At 35.3% G+C, this 16,774-nt stretch overlaps 1 protein-coding gene and 1 pseudogene across 1 annotated transcript; one reads left to right on the top strand and one right to left on the bottom strand.

Moving 5' to 3' along the window:
• Nucleotides 1–5,339: 5,339 nt before the first annotated feature.
• Nucleotides 5,340–6,153, bottom strand: LOC148629790 (uncharacterized; annotated as a pseudogene).
• A 1,439-nt stretch (nucleotides 6,154–7,592) lies between these two features.
• LOC148629789 (uncharacterized) lies at nucleotides 7,593–15,095 on the top strand. Its single transcript, XM_088557171.1, has 6 exons — nucleotides 7,593–7,771; nucleotides 10,415–10,681; nucleotides 11,424–11,509; nucleotides 11,932–12,113; nucleotides 14,036–14,153; nucleotides 14,687–15,095. The coding sequence occupies exons 1-6, from the start codon at nucleotides 7,651–7,653 to the stop codon at nucleotides 14,960–14,962; spliced, it is 1,050 nt and encodes a 349-aa protein (XP_088413297.1). The 5' UTR covers nucleotides 7,593–7,650; the 3' UTR covers nucleotides 14,963–15,095.
• The last annotated feature ends 1,679 nt before the right edge of the window (nucleotides 15,096–16,774 follow it).

The raw sequence follows: 16,774 nt of genomic DNA, 5'->3' as shown, positions 1-16,774 counted from the left end.
TCGTAGTTTACAACAATTAGAAGGATGGACTAACTGACGGACAAGTATATCTTTCAGTATATACTCTCGCCATATAATACATAGAGTGGTAGGAGTACTATCCTCCGCTCTATTGTGGCATAACCATCTTTCTACCGTTTTGATATTGACCGTAACCGTTCTATTTTTCATTTACATACATAACTGAACAAGAAGTATATTTCTATAAATCATTTATTGATGATTCATGTATTCAATATTTCTCAACAGTACACATTCAACTCAGATTGTATTGTCCTCAATCTTCGCTGAGGGATTGTTTTAGCTTGGACGGACTTCGGAACGAGGAAAGTGGACAATACGGAATGAAAATTCATCACGTTTGTCGTATAGTTAGGTCAATAATTTTCATTTACAAATGCCCTCTAAGTGTAGGTCAAGAAATGAGACTGACTTCAGAGTAGGTGTCTGTAGGATTCTTTAACTTAAGGCGTAGATGCGATGTATAAAATCACCGGAACTAGGATTGTTTAACGAAAAATCTATATGGCGGAAATTGAGATCAAATGATCTGGCTAAATGATGTTCCTTCCTTTGGATCAGATCATAATGTATCTTAATACGAGTGAAGGAATGTCTGCGAGTAGAGGAGCACAATTTGTTCCCATTGGAATGCCGATTGTTTATTGAAAAAAAGCGTCCACCACACTGAACAGATATATTGTCGATCGAAAATTCAAGCATTTTGAGAACAGCTTCTTCGGTATATTTGGAAGATGATTTGGAATTTTTTTATAAAGTATGAGGAATCTCTACCAAGTACTACATATTTGTATCTGGGTGTACCGTCTTTTTAGATAAACAACGGTGTATAATGTTTTTGACTCGGGATTTTAACTGAGTATGGGAAATAGAAGTATAAAGAGTTGGAAAATCATAGGTTTTGAAGCTTTTGTATTCTGATAGTAATCTTGAATCGAGGGTTTCCAGAAGATCTTTCGAATTTTTCAGCATCCACATTGAATTAATACCATTACGGGAGTAACAAGTGTCGCGGTCCGACTTGAGACGCTTTTTTACAGCTGTGAGTATAGAAGTTTAAAAGTTTTGAAAAAGGTTTGGTGGTACATTTTGCAGATCCGGTTATATAGCGTTGTTTGTATGGATTCTTGTGGAGTGTAAGGAATCTAGTATTTAGACGATAGATCACAATCATCGTCTGTGGTAGAGAGACCAAGATTTATGGTTTTCCACTATCTCTTTTCGGAAAGTGTGGTAGCAGTATAGGTCTTGTTGCTTCTATTATTTTCTACGTCTACATCTGATAATAATCATTGGATGTAATGCGTTTTGCAGATAAAACAATGTTGTTTTGGGACAACATATTTGTCTTGAATAGTGGACAATGTTGTTGCTTCATCTTGGTCTTTGAAAACTGGTGTAGCAGTGACATTCATGGCCTACTTAAATTTCATATGTTTCCAAATTTAAGACTTCACAGCCTTTACCCACTCTGACAATGAATAAATGTCTTCTTCTTGTCGTTTTAAGTATTTTCTTGCAGTCCTCTACGGCATCCATAAGAATTTTAAAGTTAAAATTCCAAATTATGGAGCGTGGTTCACGGTACTTGGGAACTTTAGAAAGGACCTTACGGAGAGATTCGTTTTCTATGATGTTTAAATCTTCAGCATGGACCATATTTGAATGGAGAATTTTTGCAAGAATTGTAAGGTGGTTTAGCCTTTAAGTCCTCAATCTCGAGGTTCTGTAATAGCCTTTTATACTTGAAAATTTTAGATGCAATAGGTGGTGTATATAAATATGAAGTAACCGGTATTTATGTCCCAAGTTCACTTCGTTCAGACGAACATAAAGCATTTATTTGCGAAACTTGCCATAATTTTCTATGAAAATAAAACACAAAGACAAAGTACTGATACTACCAGGCACGGTGACACGTTCAACGTACAAAGAAGAAAGCGTTAGATTACAAGCCTAACTTCCTAGAGACAGATAATCTTTTGTCTAAATTTTCTTGCACGTAACCGTCCTTTGCAGACTCAGATCGCCATCTACCATGAGCTTTAAATAACCTGTCCGAAACATGCTTAGCGATGTCGGGGCTCCCCCTGACCTAAAACTATGCAAACCGAACTTCTTAGCATCTAAATCTAACTCTGATAGCGCAATCTTAATTCGCTAGCACGTGTGTAAAAAAGCTTTTCATTACTTCTTCTCAAAGTAAAAGAATTAGATTTCTTGAGAATGGTTTCTACCATTTTTGTAACAGTCCGTTTTGCTCTTGTGAATAAATATATCTACAGAAGTTTCATAAAAAGTGATATGCTTAGCTTTAATGTTACATAATTCTTCATATCTAAGAAAACCTGTATACATAAGAGCACACATAGCTAATAATCTAACGTCCTTCAATGAACTAGAATCTATATGATTTTTAAACAAGTCTGTCATAATAAATGAATCGACTGGAACTTTTTTCGCAATCTGTCTAGCTAAAATTCTCTTTGGAGCTTCCGCCACGCTTTTAACCAACTCCGAATTGCATGGATCACATACGCCTGCTGTATTGTGCGCCCAGTTAATACTATAAAATGCAGCTTGTAATATAAACTGACGTAAATGACACTCCAAGGAAGCACTGAAGTTATCTCAGGGTAACTGATGGTCCATTTACCAAATCTTTTGAAACCTCCGATGTATTTTGTTACCGTATTCTTGGCTCGTGCGTCCAAAATAGTCGCACTCAAATTTTTCGATATATATATATGAATAACATAACATCCGTCCTGTGACCAGTATGTACAAAATGTCCAGTGACTATTCTCAGAAAAGCCCAGTGACAGCGTACAACAAACACAAGTCTGAAATCAAATAAAAACAATTAATGTCTTGAAGCGTCAAGTTTAACAGGCAGTACTTTTCCAGTGAAATTTCCTTTCGCAAACAAGGAATTTGTATTATTTCCCGTAGAGAAAATTCCATCAGTTTCGTGAAATTCTAAAACGTCCATTACGTATTCTCTATACTCGTAACCTGCGTCAAATAACAAAGGACAAAACAGCGAAGAGGGTACAATTAGGTACAATCAACCTGCCCGAGGCTTTGCATTTCACTACACGATTTACTGATTTACTAACCATAGCAACCGGTGGGACTAACCAGTTGTTCTTCTGTGTCAAGTTGCAAGTAAATGCGTCAATGCACTCAGAACCCCGATTCCAATACAAAGAATTAAATCTGGGTAATTTAGTGTTGACCATATTTGCAAACCTATCTATTGTATATTGACCCCAAATTCCTTGTAAAAAGTAGAAAAATTCATCTGAAATACGCCAGTCGTCTACATCAACTATTCTACTAAGCATGTCAGCTTGATCGTTGAATTCCCTGGGAATCCATCTAACGAAAATAGTAATATTGCTAAATTTACAACATTCAAAAATTGATAAAGCTAACATCAGTAACTCGTGATTCTTACTCCCCTTATGAACTACACTAACGGCATTTTTTATTGTCAGTTTAAAAAAGAAACTGTACTATCTTTAAGTAAACGTATAAAAACTGTATAAAGACAATTAAGTCGCTTTTACTTCCATCCAAGTGGAACTTTTTTAATTTTTCATCTACTGACCAGCACTTATGCATAACACAACCTAAATGCTCAATGTAGCCTGCAGCTGCTACATCACTTGCACCAGAAAAAAACAATGTTCTCAGAAGCTTTTCCTAACAAAGGAATTGGCTCTATACTAGCTACGTTGTCTCTCCAAAATAATAAATCTCTAATGCAAATACTGTGATCATTAATATTAACCACTTGATCCCAGTGATCTCTGCTGTTGGTAACAGTAAACAAACCTCTTGTCATTATCTGTGTGATGTCACCTATTGCAGGAAAGAGAGAAATGACTTTACCTGTTACCTTAGCTAGCAATCTGACTTTCACCGTGGTCGAACTGAATAAAATATGTTCAATTGACTTAATTAAGTCAGCAATTTTTCTATCTGGTATTTAAATTACACACTTGCGCAAATCTCAAATAAAACTAAGCCATTCAACTACTTGAATAGGCTTCCAAATACATTTATCTCTGCTAGGCACGAAACCCGAACTAACTAAATTAGCCTGAACTACATCAGCAATAGATTTACTTTTATCAAAATTTTCTGCTATACCAAATCCGTCGTCATGATATACCACCACGTTAATACCAAATCCGTCGTCATCATATACCACCACTTTAACACCAAATCCGTCGTCATGATATACCACCACGTTAACACCAAATCCGTCGTCATGATATACCACCACGTTAACACCAAATCCGTCGTCATGATATACCACCACGTTAACACCAAATCCGTCGTCATGATATACCACCACTTTAACACCAAATCCGTCGTCATGATATACCACCACTTTAACACCAAATCCGTCGTCATGATATACCACCACGTTAACACCAAATCCGTCGTCATGATATACCACCACGTTAACACCAAATCCGTCGTCATGATATACCACCACGTTAACACCAAATCCGTCGTCATGATATACCACCACGTTAACACCAAATCCGTCGTCATGATATACCACCACGTTAACACCAAATCCGTCGTCATGATATACCACCACGTTAATACCAAATCCGTCGTCATGATATACCACCACTTTAACACCCTTTTGACGCCAGTGCTTAACTAAAGGTCTAACTGCTTTAGTAAAAATACAGCCACTTGAAGATAAACCAAACAGTAGCACCGTAAAAACAAAAAAATCTCTCCTCACCGTCCAACATCCAGGAAAACCCTTCATAAGTCTGGTGGTTATAAAAAAAATGATGATATCCGCTCTTAAGATCAAAAATAAAACCATAAGAATATAAAGAAACATACTGCCTAGCTGTCTTGTAATCTTCAAATTTAATTTTAGTTTGGACCACCTGTTCGTTCACGTGTCTCAGATCTAATATCAATCTTTACCTTTTGCGTTAATTGAAACAGTTAAAGGACTTACCACTTTTGGTCTGCTCGACACCTCCCGCACTAATTTATTTCTCAATAATTCTGAAATAGACTGGTCAACAAAATCCTTGTGTTCTGAAGCTGACCTATTGTTTCTCAAAAATACGCACTTAAGTTCATGTAACAAAGGAATTTTATAGCCTTCTGCAATTATATCAAGTATAAAATCAGAACTTTCAATTTCTTTAAAAAAATCAAAAGATTGCTTTAAACGACCTTTAACATTTATATCGGAACTGTTATTTTCAAATTCATAAAATGAGTCAAAATTGTCAGAATGTAATACCTATAATGTATCTTCATAAGATGACTTAAGCAACAGATTCTCTGGTAACTCTATTTCTATTCTTTGGTTTCTTACAATCCCTGGACCAGTGACCGAACATCCCGCAGTTGTAGCAGATGTCGGTAGGTTTTGCCCGGTTTTGTTGACCCTGTCCGGAACCAGGTGCGCCCACACGAAATGGCTGCAAACGGAAAGCACCATCAGCATCTCCTCCATTATGAGAGAGCTGCACCGCTGAACCGACTGCTTCAGCTGAGCGTTTCCTTCTTGTCTGCCCTTTCCGCCTTAATCTTCTTAACTGCGCGGTTTTCTGTGACCCTAATACTCTTTTCGTCTTCTGAGTCACTGGCAACTTCATCTGACAAATACTCGTTTACGATCTTCCACCCGCTTTCAGACTTACCAGCTATTCTAATCAACTTGTTTCTGCGCTTCAGAAGAATGTTCGAATCCTCCAAAACGCAAACTGCTTTCTTCGGTCTGTTCTTTTCTATGTACTAGTACTTGATAGCCGTGCCGATATTATCCCTTTAATTTACAAGTATTTTCTGATTTTTTAACACGTTTCACAAGATTATCAGTGGAATCGGAAAAGTTTTTCTCTATCCAGGACAACTTATTATTCATAGAGGAAGTTAACAAAGAAAAGAGGAAAAGAGATCAGCGTTGGACACCTCGTGCTCCAATTTACCTTTCTTTTCATCCGCACTTTTTCTTGCTTCTTCCGTGCTTTTTCTCTTTCTTGTTTCGTTCAAGGAATTTTCTACCAACAATTCTGAAATAGGGCACTGCCTTTCCAGAACTAATTCTATTTCATTCTCAATCTCCGAGTCGGACATAGCCATAAATTTGTCTACAAACGTGTGTGAAGTAGTCGAGTGGTCACCCCCTAACTTCGACAAATATAAAATCTTGCGCAGTTCCTTTATATACCCAATCTACCAAAATCGGTTCTATCTATTTTAGAAGTTACTGTGCGAACTGCAAATAAATACATTTATTTGTCTTTGAAATACGGTAGAATTTTGTTCGTGACCTTTGTGTGATGGAGGGAGTCAGGAAAATTAATGTAATGTAAGATAACTGGGTCAGTAAGGCATACAAGATTCCGTGTTGAACCCTGCTGTGGTATTCGATAGGAGTAGGAACCTTTGCGCTCCACTACAGGAGGCTAAATGCCCGACCTTACCCACCCCCTTTACCTAGTGGCATTCAAAATTCGTCGACCCTATTATCCTTGTGTCCCTTCCCTTTTTTCATTGCATTATCATCATTTCATTTTCATTTTATCATCCTTTTCATGTTCATCGCCAGAATATAGCTGAAAAAATTGCTGCTCGGGCGTTGAACCCCAACAATCAATCATCAATCATCGAAAACCCTGCTGCCGGGAACTGATTGTTAATAAATACGTATCAAACAGAATTATTTCTATAACAACAAAATAACTGGTCTGTAACTGTCTGTTGAAGTTTGCCTCAAGATTATCGCCTTCTGTGTAGGTCGGAAAACAAGTCCTATTTTCCATTCTTATGATAGGTTAATGTTTGATGATAAATTTTCCACAATATCACAAATGTACATGTATATTATTTTAGTGACTTTATGTTCTTTGTTGTGTATTTCTGTTTTCCATGTCTGGTCTTTGTCCCTGGATTACATTCTTTTGATTACCGCTATTATCTTGGTTCCCTTGATTACTCCTAGATATGATAAAGTTACGCCGAATGTATTATTTCATCTTTTACGAGTAAAGTATGGAGTTTCCTACATATCTTAGAACTACTTCTATAGTCGACCTAAATATTTGCATTTGAAGCTAAACCAGGTATGCCAATGGTACTTCTTTTCACACGGCGGTGCATTATGAGACAATGTATTGCAAGTGCTATCAGCTTTCCGTCTGACAAATGACGTCAATATGACGTCACACTACTTTACGCGGGAACGCCCACAAAGACGTCACTGTCTAAATTGATAAAAACGTGTAACTATAGCTTTTATAGTCAGGGGAAACTAAAATTTTTGATGGTCATGTAATGTATAAGGACAACGTATAATTATGGTACCATTACTCAAGATAGTGTGGCCTAACCACGCAAAGAACCACTTAAGTATTAATAATGTTGATGTTTTCTAAAACAACTTTAACTGCCGAAGTGGAGATCCCTCTTACAAACCAGAACTCCCCTGATCCAGTTAGACCAACAAAAAATTGGTGTTTGCCAGAGAAGCTCTTGTTACAAACATGTTTTAAGTGTTTTCCAAGTGGCAATTATATATGTTATAATACCGCACTGAAAATTGTACACTTGGTATAAGAATTTATCTCTAATATGGAAGCAAAACCGCTATTTGTTCTTTTTGTTATTGTCATCATATGTTCTATCCTTGAATTAGGGAAAACCAGACGGGGAATAGGGCGTGGTTCGTATATACAAGGAAGGTCCAAGAAAGGTGAGTAGTTTATTAAAATAATAAAAATAAACATTTAATTAATACGGTAACAATTTACTGTAGAATGTCGTAAATGACTTGAAATTATTAAACAAATTTCTTTAAAATTAATTTAAATAAAATCTAAATAAAGAAGTTGCCTTATTTATCATTCGTGACTGTCTCATTCCGTTTGTGATCTTCTTAGCATCGTAACGGATTCCTGGTTCGATATATAACGAATAAACGTAGTAGTTATGACGAACTCTTTGGTTTCATGGTGTCACGACCTAGCTAACTCGATAGAATGAGTTACCGGGGTCGTTTTAACAAGATAACTCATTTTATCGAGTGACAGAAAAAGATGCTTCGTGTAATAGGTATGAGCTACTTTCAGAATAAAACACTAAAAATGAAAGGCTAAAATAAAAAAAAAAGACAAAATCATTATGGCTAGTTTTAAACTACGACTTTGTAACGACTTAATTAGCAGTCTTTTTAAGAGTCATGCAAATTCTGTAAAATATGACACGCCTTAAAAGGCTACATATTTTTATTTTTGTTATTAAGTTGCTTTATTGGTCTATATGATGAAATGTATAATTATTCATTCCAACTTGCTTGATCTTAGGAGATAATCCAAATTTGAAAATGCAATAGTTTCTATTGTAGTTTAATGTCATTTACAGAATTATTTCCCTTAATTCTGAATTCTACTGTACATTTTATATAATTTTTATCTTCTATGAACAAGGGTTTTATGAAAAACCATATGTTACTTTCTGTTTACTATGCCATTTTACACAAAATATCAAAAAATAAAAATATGTAGGCGTTCCAACCATGACACACATTTGCATGATTCTTATGTGGAGTGCTACTTAAAAATTTTATTTCAAAAATGGTTTCCGGACAATTCTCTGTCCACATTTGAAACAAAATAGTTTGTTATTTATCTTTTTGATTAACCATTTTTGTTCGGCTTCATTTGTCTTTTTTATTTTAGCCTTTCATTTTTTATTTCTTCGTTTTATCTCAGCGAAAATTTCTTTTTCAAGTACTTAATGGCATCGCCCTTGTTGTTGATTGACCCAAGTGCTCTATTTATAGAATATTTACTTAAAACAAATGCACTTGACATTATTGTTATTCTAAATGATATTTACTTTATTTAAACCATAGTTTAAGAGGAGATAATTAATGTAGTTACCAAATACTTGTACATCCTGTGGTACATCTGATTCACTGACGGTATATTCACTGGCGTAGCACCACGAAGGACGAAATTACACAGTACCACTCTCCTTGAATGGTGTCTTATTTGGAAAATATTGTACGATGTAATTGTTGCTGAAATGAATTTCAACTATGCCAATGTTTTTAAGAGGCACTACGCCTATGATATTTGAAGGCTTTTGAATTATTTGTTAATAATAGATATGCACTTTTATCCATTGATTTTTTTTCACAAAACGCTGAACCCTAGTCATGGTAGCACGGGCCCTTGGGACCAGGATTTTTTTATCACGAAAATATCCTTAAATCATTTTGTTTCCACATATAAGTTATCTATGAGAGAAGGAGACAGGCGAAAAACTACTGGGTATAGTATAAACTACTGGGGTATAGTATAAACTACTGGGTATAGTATAAACTACTGGGTATAGTATAAACTACTGGGATATAGTATAAACTACTGGGGTATAGTATAAACTACTGGGGTATAGTATAAACTACTGGGTATAGTATAAACTACTGGGGTATAGTATAAACTACTGGGTATAGTATAAACTACTGGGTATAGTATACACTACTGGGGTATAGTATAAACTACAGGGTATAGTATAAACTACTGGGTATAGTATAAACTACTGGGGTATAGTATAAACTACAGGGTATAGTATAAACTACTGGATATAGTATAAACTACTGGGGTATAGTATAAACTACTGGGTATAGTATAAACTACTGGGGTATAGTATAAACTACAGGGTATAGTATAAACTACAGGGTATAGTATAAACTACTGGGTATAGTATAAACTACTGGGGTATAGTTTAAACTACTGGGTATAGTATAAACTACTGGGGTATAGTATAAACTACTGGGTATATTATAAACTACTGGGTATAGTATAAACTACTGGGGTATAGTATAAACTACTGGGTATAGTATAAACTACTGGGGTATAGTATAAACTACTGGGTATAGTATAAACTACTGGATATAGTATAAACTACTAGGGTATAGTATAAACTACTGGGTATAGTATAAACTACTGGGTATAGTATAAACGGCATTAAATAGCAAGCCGACATTCTGAGAACACACATAATAACTCAAATATGGAAACAAAATGATATTTTTTGTGATAAAAAAATCCTGGTCCCAAGGTCCTGTGCATGGTAGATGTTTTGTAATCGAAGTTTACATCTAGTCACTTAATTTAAATTTTAATTGTACTGCAGCAACCGTTATCCCGGGCCATTATTTCTGTACCCTAAAAAGGTGCGCAGCCTACAACATATTTCTTGCACGTGTGCGGAATGTTAAAATCCGGTTGTCTTCCTTTTGGTGTTTTTTGAATGATTTTGAAAATAAGATTTTTGTCCGTCACTAGTATTTTTCTCCATACTAATATCACAATTTACATTTCTTTGAAAGGAAAAAAAGCAACTCTGAAAAGTCTCGAAGAGGACATCAAAGAACTGCGTGAACAAATAGAAGCGTTGCCGAAAAATGTTGTTAATCTTCACATGCATGGCACTGGAAGCGAGTTGCAAAACGAAAACGTTGAAGAGGCAATCGAAATCACCAACTCAACACTGGGAGACAAGAAATCTAAAGATGATGAAATAAGAAGTGATGCCAATATACATGTTCACATGCAGCTTGTTGAATATAGTGAAAAATGTGCAAAGGACGACGAAGGTTTTTACCCTTGTTTTCGCGATTAGTGTTTTTTTTTCTCGTAAAATCTTCAAAATGAATCAGTTTTCTGGTAGTATATTCTTACCCTTTCCTTGTTTGTTTTTACATATTTCAAATTAGGGGAAAGTGACCCACTCAAAGATCGCAGATTCATGACACTAGTGTTTATTCCTTCGAGTGCGGGAGGTCGTTTTTATTCATGAGCGCAAGTCACCGATTCTCCGTCACACGTTTCATAAAATAAGATATTGAGACTAAAATTAAACGCCGTATCAGCCTGTGTTGACTATTGTAAAGCAGGGTCTGTTAGATTAAGCAGACTTTCTCGTCCTGAATGCATGAATATCTGCATTGACGAGTAAAATCACAATCAAAATTGAATGATATAAACAAGTATGGTTAACAACACTCTGTACTTACGTCAGCATCGGAAAATCTCAAAGTACTGACATCACAAGATTCAATGCGGACTTCTTTTTTTTTTGCTACAAATGGCGGGTACAGGTGATGTTCTGGGTGTTAGTCCCCTTAGTTTTAGAAAATTTTGTTAATTATGTTCAAAATTATGACAAAAATGAGCATATGGTATGCTGGACCTCCCTTTCTTAATGTCTTGGTCGCAGTCCCTTTTAAATATTTCTGGACCCAGTCTTTTGTATAGATACACTATTAGATAATACAATAAGAAAACTTTTAATAAATAAAAGTGTTGATATTATATTAGCTTTTAAATATTTGACAGAAATCCATGCTCATTGTGAAGTAGAACCAAATGAGATTCTAGCAGATGGAGATGACATCACCGGAGCAATACATTTCATTCAAAAGGTAGCATGGTAACTGTTCTATATTATACGATGAAATAAATTGATATTTTATATAACTGAAATAATTATAAACTTAAATGTAGTATGTATAACTAATGAAAATAAACTATTTCAGATCTTTCAAAGGTGTTCATTATTGTCACTTATTTTATTCAGTAAAGTCGTTCTTTGTCAAATGTTTACCTTAAACGTGTCGTCAATTTAATTTATTGAAAATGTTTATTCCAGAAATTTCATAAATAAGTGACGAGTGTTTTCTGGTGATGAGAACATACGTAGTAGATTTCTGGCAGTGAAAACACACGTAGTAGATTTCTTGCGGTGAAAACACACGTAGTAGATTTCATACATTGATTAATCCTTTTTTTTTTGAGAAAAAAAGAACACTAACAACTAATAAAAAAACTTTTATTTTATTCACAGGGTGATAATCCAGTAGATGTTTATATTGATTTGAGTGGCTTTGATATGACAAAAGAGCCTATGGTGCATACTCATGGATTCCATATTCACCATTATGGGGATTTGAGTAAATCGTGCGACTCTCTAGGAGGTCATTTCAATCCTGTTGGGGTCAACCATGGATCAAGGAAATCAAAACATAGGTACCATACATGCATAAAAATTTGTAAAAAAAAATTAACAGCGATAGAGAATTGTCAAGATCATTGCATGCATACTGAGAAATATTGTACCAAGCAATTATACTAGTTTTAGAATTAACCTTTTTATTGAATACAAATGATTAATACAATGTAGTTCGTTTTAAATGTCTTTTTGATTGTCAGCGACGTCTTGAATATGAAGCTATGTTTCCACTTTATACTAAATGCAATATATATTGTGTTATTTGGGATATTCATATCTTCCCATATGACTCCTCAAAACTTCCTTGTTAACGACGGTGGTTGTAACACCATTCTGGACAGTAAATACTGGAATAGATTGCAGTATGACGTTTGGTACTATCTTGCGATATACTATATAACTTACAATGTAATATCAAAGTAGAAATATTTCATATATTTAAGAAACACACTGATACCAAAATACACAAAAATGCCATTCATTATAAAAATTGCAATTTCAGAAATAGGAAGCCAAATCTAGCACCTATAGACGGTCTACTATGCGCAATATAAGGAATGTTATTTCGGGTAATTTATAGGGGTTTTGAATTTTGTAATACTGCAAATTTCGGGGAAATAATCTATGGTATAGTTCATCAAACTACTAGGCTGGTGAATATTCTCGGAGTGGCATCAACCCAGAGGTTTCTAAATAGAAGAAAAAATACTAGTGTATATACTTGTATATATATCTGTTATGCCGTTGATTTTAATATTATCAACCAATTAGTATTTGGGGATAAACCCCCTCTCCCTATTACCAGATCCGCCTATGACATCCAACATACTTTAGATAACAGTTTGTTATATAATGATTTAGCTATAGTTAATTCATGTTTTGAAAACAACATTATCAAATAATAGTCGCTACCTTTTATATATTTTTATCTCCCCCCACCCCCCACCCCCCCAATAAAAAAAATGTTCCAGTGTCCATTTTGCGACATAAGCGAACAAAATGTCGTTTTTGCGGTTTAGGACAAAACGACTAGGCTTTTGTTATGTCGTATTCAATAAACAACAGAGACAACATCTAAGTGATGAACGATGCTTACTTTGTGTACTAAAAAAGCATATTGGTTATTTATACTTTCGGCAATGTAAAATGTTTTCCTACGGCCACCTATTTGAGACAATACAGCTTTAAATGCAAACTCCTAAGCGTGGGACAAAATGGTTAGACTTGCGGATTTCTCAATAAAATTAATGTGTATCAAAATTTTCTACCAAAAACCTTTATGGAAAAGCCAATGTGTAATCTAAGTTAATATGCATATTTTTCTATATGTATTTACCATATCTGGCTGTTTCTCTTTTTTCTTTTGGTCAATTAAATGTTTTTTAAATGAAAAAAAAATAAATCGACATGGAAATTAATTTTACTGTCCTGGAACTCTAAAAAATGTGGCTTAAACACTAACTGACGCTAGAACTGATTACATGGTATGGTGTGAGCATGAATCCCACATAATTTCGGTCCTTTTAAGACAGATTTTTATCATTTTCCAGCAATTTGAACATAGAATAGAAGTGGATTCCGTAACGTTAGACATCGTATTTTCAGTGGGTTTTTTTTTCACTCAATTTCTGTCGAAAAATTAATCATTTAAAAGCAAAATTGTAATAATAATTTATTCACTTTTTGAATTGAGTTCGCGCTTTTATTTAACATCCAGGCAGTCTATTTTGTAAAAGAGGACAGTTTCTAGACATATTTTAGACGCGATTAAAGGCATTTTGTAGAGTTTTTAGCAATAAAGTGCGCAACATTTAAAGTATATAAAGTGACAAAAGCTGCTATTGTTTTGCACAATACAGTTGTAGTGATATTGAAGCAAAAACAATGGTACTGTAATTTCAAATTAAATATAATGCACAAATTTTGTTGATGTTTATAGCCACGTTGGGGATCTTGGTAACATTGAATGTGACATGAACGGAGAAATAGACACTCATATGACTGTTGATAAAATATCCCTGAGAGGGGAGAGCTCATTGATTGGCCGAAGTATCGTTGTAAGTACATGTTGTGTGATGTTTAACTCTTATAATAAGAGAATATACGTGCAACAAAAATACTAGCAAAAATGGGTGTTTGTCCATGAGCAGAAAAAAAAATAGATCTATGAAAATTTACATGCATTTGGAGTATCATTCTCGCGTCTAAAGCAAAAAAGCTAACATATTTAGTAGCTTTAATACAATTAAAACCATGGGACGGTGCCATAAGGAAATGCTTGTGGAGCTATTATAAGGAACTCAGTTCACTCAGATGCCAAAGAGATATAAAAGGCGAAAACGAACCATATTGGAAGAGTATTAGATAGTCAAAGATACTAATTCGTCCTTTTTTTAACTTTTGTTTTGCGAACGAATATGACATTTCTGGAAGAACCCACTTGCTTTGATATTGAAAAGCCAGAAAACAATATGAATCTGCATGGAAATTTTTTTTTTTTTTTTTTAAAAAGACTATTCTTTGTGTACCATAGCAGAATTACGGTGCTATTGATTCAGTTAAAGTATTGTAACATTCATTCACATTTTAGATTCATGCCGGACCAGATGATTTGGGATCAGGGGAAAACCCAGGAAGCCATAAACATGGAAATGCTGGCGGAAGAATAGCCTGCTGCGTTATCGCATTGGCTAATCCAGCAGAACATCAACATCATACTGATCACCAATCGAAACATGAACAGCAACATGGGCATGTACATGGTCAGCATGGTCATCACCATCATAAAGTGGAAGGAAATACTAGCAAACCTATGGAAGAGGTTGAAATAAAGGTCGGTGAGACCGGGAAAGATTCAAATCCCTGAATCCATTTCCGACCATCTTCAATACATACATATAATTTTTTAGTTCAAAAACAGATTGTTATACGCACTAATATAATTGAATATTTGTACACAATTAATTTGTATTTTTCAATAAAGATTTAGATAATGAAAAGATGGTATTAGTATTTTGAACGTCCATTTGGGCGATATAAAACAAGTTTAACCCACATTAGATTTTATGTCCACAGACGGGTCATTAATATGCCTTGGTGTCGTTTTAATACTTTTAGTTCGAATTTGACGAATTAATATCGTTGTGTTGTTTACACTCATTGGAGATCGTTTGGTGATCTTCCAAAGTATTTAGATTATACGCCAGTGCAATAACAATTAAATTATTGTGTCCTTATACTTGGTAAATAATGGCAGGCGCGTAGCTGTCGTTAGGCAAAAAAGCTTTTACCTGCACTTAATTTTGCCATTTTTTTTAGATAAAATACATCCAGGAGAGGCATAAATGATGCTCTAAAACGCTATCCCTGCGGAGCTTCGAGGGGGGGCTTCGCCCCCTTGGACCCCCTGCCGTAATTTTGCCTATACTTCAATTTGGCCTCAGCTACGCGCCTGAATGGATGTAGAGTTTTCTCCCAATCTAAGGCGGTGATTAAAAATGTACCTGTACGGTGATTAAATTTCTGCTAGAGTTTGCCGCCATTTTACATTTCCGAGTTTTCCACAGATTTCATATTCTCCTCCAATACTCTCGGGGATTACAAGATTTCTGCACTCTCAATGATTAAATTTTTGATTTAACTATCTTGAGTGGAGAAATCTTGTAATTCCCCTCGAGACTGAAGGAGAATATATATACATGTATATCTCCTTCTGTGTTTATTTTTAGAATGGAAACTAGACAGATTTCGTACTGTTCAAGATTAATTATATTAAGACGAAGTTAACAGTTCTCTCAAGTCAGGGACTATAAAATACGAATATATTGTAATACAAATTCCCTGTACTAGTATATTGGATCAAGACATACAGCTTAAGGACGTGTTAATATACAGCATACAGCAGTCAAGACACACAGTTTAACGAGAGCGTGTTGTTAATATGCAGCTTACAGCAGTCAAAACATACAGCTTAAGGGCGTGGTAAAATACAGCTTATGGCAGTCAAAACATACAGCTTAAGGGCGTGTTAATACAGCACACAGCAGTCAAGACATACAGCTTACGGGCGTGTTGATACACACCATACGCCAGTCAAAACGTACAGCTCAAGTGCTTGTTAATACACACCATACGGCAGTCAATACATACAGCTTAAGGGCGTGTCAATACACAGCATACGGCAGTCAAAATATACAGCTTAAAGGCGTGTTAAAACACACCAAACGGCAGTCAAAACATAAAGGTTAAGGGCGTGTTAATATACACCACACGGCAGTCAAAACATAAAGCTTAAGGGCGTGTTGTTAATATACACCATACGGCAGTCAAGACACACAGCTTAAGGGCGTGTCAATACACAGCATACGGCAGTCAAAATATACAGCTTAAGGGCGTGTTAATATACACCACACGGCAGTCAAAACATAAAGCTCAAGGGCTTGTTAATACACACCATACGGCAGTCAAAATATACAGCTTAAGGGCGTGTTAATATACACCACACGGCAGTCAAAACATAAAGCTTAAGGGCGTGTTAATATATACCACACGGCAGTCAAAACATAAAGCTTAAGGGCGTGTTGTCAATATACACCATACGGCAGTCAAGACACACAGCTTAAGGGCGTGTTATTATACAGCATACAGCAGTCAAGACACACAGCTTAACGAGAGCGTG

The sequence above is a fragment of the Perna viridis genome, chromosome 1 (genome assembly GCF_037379345.1).
Source record: "Perna viridis isolate PV_CMFRI_1.1 ecotype Kerala chromosome 1, ASM3737934v1, whole genome shotgun sequence".
Classification (NCBI taxonomy): domain Eukaryota; kingdom Metazoa; phylum Mollusca; class Bivalvia; order Mytilida; family Mytilidae; genus Perna; species Perna viridis.
The sequence above is the reverse complement of the archived record's forward strand: the minus strand, read 5'-3'. Positions and strand labels throughout refer to the sequence as shown.